Consider the following 9853-nt stretch of genomic DNA (forward strand, 5'->3'; position numbering starts at 1 on the left):
ATGTTATGAAATAGCTCCATGCATGAGTTTCATCATTCTGCATCACTTGTCACCATATACATGACATTCATTTTGCACAAATAATATTTAATGCACCCCCCCACTTGGATGTGCTTTCTAAGACAGGGATTTATATTTATATTTATATTATTAACTGTTATGTCTCTAGAGAATATATAAGTATTAAATTTGTAGAAACCTTATGTTTATTTAAGGGATGAGTGAATTAAATGAGCTGGTGAATTTATTCAACAGTTACTAATCACAATTACCTGTTGTGAGCCATAGGTGATCACTAGTGATAAAAAGACATTGACCATATAAACCTTAACATTTAGTAAGCTTTCATTAGGTGCTCCTATAACCATCCTTCAAATTCAAATGAAGAGAAAAATTATTACTTCCACTTTGAAGAAACTGAGTCTCAGTGGCCTTTTGATAAATTTCTCTCGTAGTAGGCAAAGAACACAGAGTCTTTTTTCCAGAGTTTTATATTAAATCCCCCTTCTCCCGAACAAGGCATAGACCATGCCCTAAAAAACCTTCCAATGGAGTGTGGAGATGGACACATTTTAAGTGTTTTGTATTGTAATGAAAGCCTGTGTCAGTGTTGGGGAACCTGCAGAAACCCTTCCACTGCCTCTGACATACAGCACCCTTAGGATAAGTTGTGCTCATGAAACAGAGGACATGAGGAATGGGGGAGCTCCCACTTCTCATTGGAGACTTGACTGGAAGCCCAATTTTCCACTGATATTAGGCTCACTTTATCCTCTGAAACCAGGTGTATCTCAGCCCCTGTGGACCCTAACCATCCTCCTGCTCAAGGGATAGGAGAAATGCTGGCAATTGCCCCAGTGGACACCTTCTCTAGTTGGGGCCATGCTGGATTCCCTCCAGGGTCTCTTTTGGATGGACAAAAGGAGATCTCCTTGAATATCATTTTGAAGCTGGAGAACCAGCAGGAGAGATTGTAAGGTTCTCAGGCCACCAATATTTTCTATTTTTCTTTGGATCCTGGGCCTTCTGGACAGAAAGTGAGGATTCAGGTAACATAATGAAGAAGGTGTTTGAACTCAGAGCCCAGGTATAGCTCAGAAGGATCCCAGAAACCTCTATACTCATGCAGGGATGAGAGGATAGTTAAGTTCCTCATCCTTCCTAATACAAAATCTTTCCCATACACTTACCACAAGGGTGGAATTTGTGTCTACTAAAAGGGGCAAAAGGGACTCAGATTAGAAACAACCAATAGTAACAAATAATCCTACCCAGAAGATGTACCAGAGTGTGAGCAGGGACCTCTCACCACATTTCCATTAGCAGGTTAGTAGGATGCCAACCTTATGGCAAATATTAGAACAATAACCACAATAACAGACAGGTACAATGGGTGGCAGTGCATCACAATAAGGGGACTGAAATGAGGAGCAGACTCAGTGTATTTATTCCATCTGGTGGGCAACTCCTTGAGCTTCTGCTTTACATAGACTATTCAGCCTCCTGAGTGACTAGAACAGTGCTGTAATTCTTACAGGTCCTGGAGCTGCAGCTTGCTTCTTTTGGGTTGTCAGCTTGCACAGTGTTGATGAGTCAGGGATGCACTCCCAGTCTTGTGATGCTCTTTTTACTCTACTTTGGTGAATCCAAAGAGCCACTGATGCCACATTTACTGCAGTAGGGGTGGATAAAATGACAGTAAATGTGCCTCTACAAAGAGGTTTTAATGGCTAGACAGTCCTTTTTTTTTCCCTGTACAGCATCCCCTTGTTTGAAAGAGTGGGTGTCTGTGGTTAGACTCACAGGCAACCGTTCTCTAACCCACCAACATAGGGTGACCAGGGTGGAACCTAGTGCCTGCACCTCCTGTTTCAGGATGAGGTTCCCCAATTTTTTAAGTCCATCCTTTATACCATTACTACGAGGAGGTGGGTGCCCATAGAGTATTTTGTAAGGAGAAAACGCAGTCTGTTTAGTAGGGCTGGACCTAATTCTCAGCAAGTTTACTGGCAAGAGCTGGTCCCAATGCAGGTGTGTCTCCTGACAGGTTACAGAATTGCAGTTCCAGAGTCCAATTCATCCATTCCACCTTCCTGGAGCTCTGGGACTGATAAGCTGTGTGCAACTTCCTGGTTATTTTCAATCCTTTTGCCCCCAGTTACACTACTTCCACCACAAATGCCATTCTGTTGTCTGACCCAATGGTAATTGGAATCCCAAATTGGGGAATGATTTCCTTTAGGAGGAACTGAGCCACCTCCTGTGCCTTCTCCATGCAGATATGGAAGGCTTCTACCCAACCAGAGAATGTACACACAAACATTAACAGGTATGTATAGCTTTGGACCCAGGGGAGCTCAATGAAGTCCACAACTATATTTTCAAATGGGGTCCCTCTGACACTTTGCACCCCAGGCCTGGCCTTAGGCCCCTGGCATGGGTTATACTGTTCACATATTACCTGGGCTATGCTGGCAAGCCAAGGGATGTAGAAGTGTCTGCACAATGTAGTCTCGAGTGCCCTCTAGCCAATGTGAGCCTTTGATGAATTTGCCTAACAAAAGCTGGGGCTAGGGCCTCAGGAATTGCAATTTGGTCATGTTCAAATTCCCACTATCCACCTGAGAAGTAGTTTCCTTTATCAGTTTGGAAACAAGTGCTCTCATGCTATGAATAGCTATGGTCCTGTTCCATCAGCAGGGTAGGGAACAGTGCAGCAGTCAGGGCCACAGATTCTGTTGTCCCCTTGGAGGCTTAAAGTTTTGCTTCCTGATCTGCTCTATGGTTTGGTTTCCCCCTTTTGATGTCCCCAACAGTGCTTGAATTTTAGGGGCTCATACCACATCTAAAATTTCAAGAATCTCCTTGTCATACTTTATGTCCTTCCCTCATGAGTTGATTAGCCCCTTTTTCTTATATAAAGCCCCATATACATGGAGGTGGTGAAGGCATACTTGGAGTCTGTGTATATATTGACACGGTTCCCTGTTGGGGAGCTCGGGTTAGTGCAATGAGCTCTGCCCTTTGTGTTAAAGTTCCTTTTGGCAGAGCTTTTGCTTCAATGTTGGAATGTAAGGTCACCACAGAATAGCCAGAAAGTCATTCTCCCTCTTTTACAAAGCTGTTACCTTCAGTGAAATATTCAGCATCTGGGTTTTTAAGGGGCTGGTCTGTTAAATCCAGCCTACTGGAAAATGCCTTGTCCATAACCTCAACACAGTCATAATCAGGCTGGCCCAGACTGACAGGTAGCAGGGTTGTAGGATTTAGGGTCCTCCCTACCTCCAAGTGAATGCATGGATTTTCACATAGCATTACCTGATTCTTGACAATCTGGGCATTAGTCAGCCAGTATTGTCCCTTATATTCCATTAATATCAGCACCAAATGTGGCACATGGAGTGTTAGTTCCTGTCCCACAGTAAATTTATTTAGCCTCTGTCACTTTAAGCACTGTGGCTGCAAGTGCCCACAGGCAGGGTGGCCACCCCTGTGAAACAGAGTCAAGTTGTTTGGAAAGATATGCCACTGGACAACACCATGACACAAGCATTTGAATTAAAACCCCTACTGTGACCCTGGAACTCTCATGTACATACAAGAAGAAGGGCTTGTAGATATCTGGGAGTCTCAATCCAGTTTCCTTGTTGAGGGCTCACTTGATTTCTTCAAAGGCCTTTTGCTATACTCTTTCCCACAACAAAGACACCTGTTCTCCCCACTTTTTGGTGTTATAAAGGGGTTTTATCAAAATGGAGATGTTAGGTATCTAAATCCTTCAGAATACTGTGGCCCAGAGAATTTGCTGAACCTGGTGTCAGGTGGAGGGAGTGGGGTTGAGTGGACATCCTGCTTTTCTCAGAGCTGAGTTGATATCGGAATATGAAAGCCAAGGTATTTAACCTTTTTCTTCATGTTGTTTAAAAGAGCCCCTTTGTGGCACTCCAGTATTTGAAATCCCCAGGATTATTAGGTTCCCAATGGGGATTTTCTTCTTTTCTTGGGGAGCTATGTCTGGGCAGAAGCCTGCACATTTACTGTCCCCATTGGCCTGACTTTTTGGTTTCTTTCTCACTGGTGTGTATGGGGTTAACACTGGAGGCTCCACAGAGGCAGCTACTGGTGATGTCATGAGTGAGTCAAGGGAGGCACTCCTGGGGATGAGCCAGTCTAGGGAGACAGCCTCTCCTGGTACAGCCTGGCTGTTGGGAGCAGCCAGAGGCAATAGAGGGTACAAAGGTGCATAACGTGGGAGGATTTCCTCTGCTTCTCCAGATAAAACAGCCTTTTTGAATTCCTTTGGGCACTTTGAAGAATCTGTTATTTGGGCTAACATGACTTTGCAATTCTCTTCCAGACAGTCTCTCAGCCAAGGGGGCTGGGAAAGGAATGTGTCTTGCCAGGAGTCAATATAAGGGAGTTGGTCCGGTGCCCTGGGTCACCTGCAACAATCCTAAACACCCTACTAATGAGTTCTATATCTAGAGACCCACCCCCAAAAGCAGGCCAATCTATTTCACAGAACATCCAGTGTTTTAGGGGAAATAGCTTTTTATCATAATTTCCTGAATGTCCCTTCATAAAATTCTTTACCATGAACACCAAGGGGGTTTGTTTACTCTGGTTTCCACCCATTTCCTCCCCTTAAAGAGGAGGACCAGGTGACAAAAGGCAGGGGGAGGGAGGAGAAAAGGGAAGTAGTAAACAGTCCCTTCCTCTGTCTCCCCTGCTGTCCTTATGGAGATATTTCAGGCTCCTCTTAGCATTGGTGAGACTTTATAAACTCTGCATCAGGACATCTGAAGAGAGTCACCTTAAGTCATGTGAGTTTGCCACAGACCCATGTATGGGGACTCAACACGTGCTTCAGCCTGTCCAGTTGAGTTGGAGCTCTCCCAACATTTTTATCATTCACTCACATTACTCACATTCACAGGACATCTCCAACCTGCCAACCAGCAACTTGGAGTTGCAGTTTACTTTTGTCTTTTATACGAGAACTGTGAGACTACTAGGGTGACTCTGGGAGGTGATCAGGCTCCCCTTCTGCCTCTTAGGGTCAGGCCTCCAAATTGAACCCAGGGTCTTAACTGTCTGATGGGTGGGCACTCCCTGGGAAGGTTCCAGGGCCTCCCCAGTTTCTGTTGTTCTCCTGAGGTTCTCACCCTGATATGCCCAGAGTGCTAGTCCCACATGGATCAGTCAGTCTGCTGGCTCCAGGGAAATAACCTCTCCTGGCATCACAGGGTTTGTACCCTGGGACAAGGGAGTTGAAATCTGTCTCCAAATCCTGGATGAGCTCCCAGAATATGTTACTGGGGCTTATGTACAGAGAAATTAGACACCAAGACTTTTTTTTTTTTTTGAACTGAGAAGCAGTGAAGCAGTGTTTATTCATTCCAGCACTGGCTCAGAGGATTAGTATTCAGAGGCTAAGCACCAAAAGACTTATATACTCTGCTTGTTTTCCTGCTACATCTAAGTTTCTTTGTACCCCTTATCAAGTATGCTATAAATTGTGGGCAGACAACTATAGATGCACATGCACTCATGGAAATAGTTTGTGGTGCATTACTACAGAACTATGCATGTGTGCATAGATGTTGGAGGAGCTGCACCTACCTTTGAAATAGGAGGGCTTGACCCCCTCCCACTATACATTAACTTGGAATCAACCAGCATAAAACCAAGTCACTATAGGTAAGTAATTTATCTCTTAGTTATACTTTCCACATTTATCAAATGAAGACAAAGATTTGCCTTGTATACCAAGCAGTCCTAAAATATGATTATTTTTTGAGTGGTAAAGCATGTGAAAATCCTTTGTATGATATATAAATAGGAGACAATTTTTTCTTAGAGGGAGTTAGGAACATTTTGGAGAAAGAGAGCTGACATATAAGAGCTTCTCTGGACATTTTAACTTCTGAGGGTATAATTTCCTTCCTGAGTGGTTAAGAGGATAGATCTTGGTCAGACAGACCTGTGCTGTGATTCCACCTGATGCACAAAATTTTTTCTATATTCACCATTTAAATAATGTATGCTTTTGTTTTCTTGTGGTTAAAATGTGTGTAAGAATGTTTATTAGAGCTACTGGGAACATTTAATTTGAAAGTGTGTATAAAACACTCGGAACAGAGCCTGGAACTATTGACATTGGATGGAAGCCTGTATTGGACAGTTTTGATAATAGGGGTTTTAAGTGACTCAAAAGAGATAAGATGCAGCAAACTATACTGAAAACACATGACATAGCTTTAGTAATTCTCTTAAAAAATAAGGAGTTTCATGTTCATTTTAAGAGGAAATGAATGATTGTTAATCTTCCCTAGTGTCTTTTTCACATTTTCATCTAAGAAATTACAGAGGTTTGAACCTGGATTGATGTAAAGATATACATTTGAACACAGAGATTTCTCAGTTATTGTCAACTCCTATGTACTTAATATGTTATTTAATAAAAAAAAAATTCTCCACTGCTTTCATAGGGAAAAGATTAGGTTAATGAGAGGGTTTGATATATTACTGAAGCCAGAATTGTCAAGACTGATACATTCACCACCAATTAAGAGAAAGAAAGGGAGATGTAGCCAAAATTAAGACATTTCATAGAACAAAGGATATGACTCTAATATTGTGGCATGTTCACTGACATTTTACACTTTTGTCAATTCCCAGCTTAGGCAAGAAGAGCATGAGGAGGATGAACCAGAGCAGTGTGTCTGAGTTCCTATTTCTGGGGCTCCCTATATGGCCAAAGCAGCAGGGTGTGTTCTTTGCCCTTTTCCTAGGCGTGTACCTGACCACAGTGCTGGGGAACCTGCTCATCATCCTGCTCATCAGGCTGGACCCTCGCCTCCACACCCCCATGTACTTCTTCCTCAGCCACTTGGCCCTCACAGATGTCTCCTTTTCATCTGTCACTGTCCCAAAAATGCTGATGGACATGCACACTGAGTATAAATCAATCGGCTATTCGAGCTGTATAGCACAGATGTATTTTTTCATATTTTTTACTGATCTAGAAAATTTCCTTCTTACCTCAATGGCATATGATCGGTATGTGGCCATCTGTCATCCTCTCCATTACACCACCATCATGAGAGAAGGACTGTGTACCTTACTCATCACTGTATCTTGGATTCTGTCCTGTGCCAATGCGCTTGGTCACACCCTCCTCCTGGCCCAGCTGTCCTTTTGTGATGACAATACCATTGACCACTTCTTCTGTGACCTTAGTGCCCTGCTCAAACTCTCCTGCTCAGACACCTCCCTCAATGAGCTGGTCATTTTCACAGTGGGATTGGCAGTCATCATCCTCCCACTAACATGCATCTTGGTCTCTTATGGCCATATTGGGGCCACCATCCTCAAGGTTCCATCCACCAAGGGCATCTGCAAAGCCTTGTCCACATGTGGCTCCCACCTCTCTGTGGTTTCTCTCTATTATGGAACAATTATTGGGTTGTATTTTGTCCCCTCATCCAGCACCTCCAGTGACAAGGACATAATTGCCTCTGTTATGTACACAGTGGTCACCCCATTGCTGAACCCATTCATTTACAGCCTAAGAAACAGGGACATGAAGGGGGCCCTGAAGAAACTCTTCCACAAGGCAGCAGTCTTGTCTCAATGATGTTTGCTCATCTTTATAACAGATATAGGTAGTCACATTACCCCATATCCTGCATGTCATATCTTGAGCCCAGCCTGGAATGAATACTCAGTAAATATTTGGTATCTTGAATTGCAACTTATTATGGTTATTCTTTCTTTTCCTAAAAACACTTTAGTATAAATTTTGAATTCTGAGTTGACCTTATTGATTACAGGTCTTGTCTACAACATTGAGAAATTACATACCTGGGGGTACTTATGTCTCTCTTCTTATATCACAGGAATGTATTAGTTGTTGTAAAACATTTTCATTGAGGCAAAATTGCTCTATAAATGTAGTATGCCTTTAATGTGTTCAGGTTAGTATTTTGATATGTATACATTGTGAAATAACCTCCATAATCAAATGAATTAATATATTCTTCATCTCCACTTAGTTATCATTTTAATTTATTTGTGTGTGATGTGAGAAAATTTAAGATCCACTGTACTATTGGATTAAATATCAAGTGTACAATACAGTCTGGTTCACTATAGTCATTGTGCTGTACATTATACCTCAGAAGAACTCTTTGGAACATTGTCCATTATGCTGGTGAAATAAGTCAAACTCAAAACAAGAAAATTACTCCATGATCTCATTTTATGTGGAAACTGCAATAACCAATTCATAGAGCAGAAGATAGGATAGTGGTTGCTAGGGGTTGGGAGGAGTAAATGTGTGTCCCTATGGATGTGTGGAAACTCCAGGCTGACCAGGCTCTGGTGCTATAGAAAAGTGGCAGTGCTTGGACTTGGCAAATCATGTATTTTCCTCTCCTTGCTCTCCATTCACATTCATTTCATGTTTTGGGTTGCTGGTGGTGATGATGGTGGGTCAGGAGAAGAAAGTGTAGAGCATGCTTTATTTCTCCAGGAAAAAATCCATATCTATGAGTTCAGCTCCTCCACTCAGGGACTCAAGTCTTCTGGATTTTAGAAATGTGGATCACTCTAAGACACTGCTGTTCTCTACACTCAGCTGTTCACTCTCAGACTAGCCATCTCAGGGGTGTTCTAACTGCATGCATGAGTTTGAACAAAATTCCCACTCAGTAAAAACTGAGAATAAGAAAGACAATGAAAGTACCCATGGTATGGAGGCTTCTTTTGCCCCATTGAATTTTGTGTCTGTCTCATTCAATGTCTTCATTATGAATCTCTGTGAAAATAATTTCCATTCAGCTTCATGATACGAGTTTTATGTTATAAGCCTAATAATCTCTTTTCTTCTACATCTATTGAAAGACACATAGTTTTCCTTCTTCAGCCTATATTTATTTAAAGAGGAATATGATCAAAACTGCTTCTGTGGCTCAGCACCATGTAGCTTAAGAGGAGAATACTTGGGAAAAGAGATCTCAATTGCAGGTTGTACCTGACAGAGTGTGTGGCCTGAGGAAATTCCCTTCACTCCTCTGAATATCTCTTTCTTCTTATGTGCTAATTGAAAATATTCCAAAACATCTAAAATATGTTTGATTTGAAACAAATGTGATACCTTATTTGGCTTAACTTGACCCCTGACCAAGAATAATGAACATTAGCTTTCCCTTCCTGTGTATAGTATAACTTTTGTCCCATATATATGTTTATGTTTATAGCTCTGCATCCAACACTTTATACAAAGAAGATTTTTATTTCTTTTGCCTAATTACCCAGGAATGGAATTGTTGGGTCAAGTGTATGTTGACCTTTAATAGAAACTGACCAACAATTTTGCATCAATGTTCTACAGTACATGTTACTGCTGACCATATAAGAAAGTTGCAATTTCTATCACCCTCACTGCCTCTGGTATTGCCAGTCATCTTACATCAGCCATTCTAGTGGGTTTGCTGTGGTATCTCACTGTGGTTTTCATTTCCATTTATCTAATGACTAATGATGTTATGTATCTTTCTACAGGCTGATCTGCTCTATTCTTTGGTGAAATATCTTCTCAAATCTTTTACACCTAGTTTAAGAAAAATGGCTTTCTTTTCTCCTCTAAGTGTTCTGGATTCACATTTTTATCAGAAATATATTTTATAAATATTTTCTGCCAGTCTGAAGCTAGTTATTTTATTCTATTTTCTTTTGAAGCCTAAGTCCATCTTATTTTTATGAAGTTCAAATTATTATTTTTTCTTTAAAAAGTTCATTACTTTTTTGTCCTATTCAGTAGATTTTGATGCCTCAAATTTTCCAAGAT

At 41.6% G+C, this 9853-nt stretch overlaps 1 protein-coding gene across 1 annotated transcript; it reads left to right on the plus strand.

Annotated features, from left to right (window-relative positions):
- The first annotated feature begins 6640 nt into the window (after nt 1-6640).
- On the plus strand, nt 6641-8988 carry LOC100524604 (olfactory receptor 1J4-like). The gene has a single exon (XM_021082252.1). It carries the CDS (start codon nt 6698-6700, stop codon nt 7637-7639), a length of 942 nt encoding a protein of 313 aa, XP_020937911.1. The 5' UTR covers nt 6641-6697; the 3' UTR covers nt 7640-8988.
- The last annotated feature ends 865 nt before the right edge of the window (nt 8989-9853 follow it).

Source organism: Sus scrofa, unplaced genomic scaffold (genome assembly GCF_000003025.6).
Source record: "Sus scrofa isolate TJ Tabasco breed Duroc unplaced genomic scaffold, Sscrofa11.1 Contig59, whole genome shotgun sequence".
Classification (NCBI taxonomy): Eukaryota; Metazoa; Chordata; class Mammalia; order Artiodactyla; family Suidae; genus Sus; species Sus scrofa.

What these genes read in the sequence shown, in the direction of transcription:
- LOC100524604 (XM_021082252.1), top strand. Translation starts at nt 6,698, where the DNA reads ATGAGGAGGATGAACCAGAGCAGTGTGTCTGAGTTCCTATTTCTGGGG.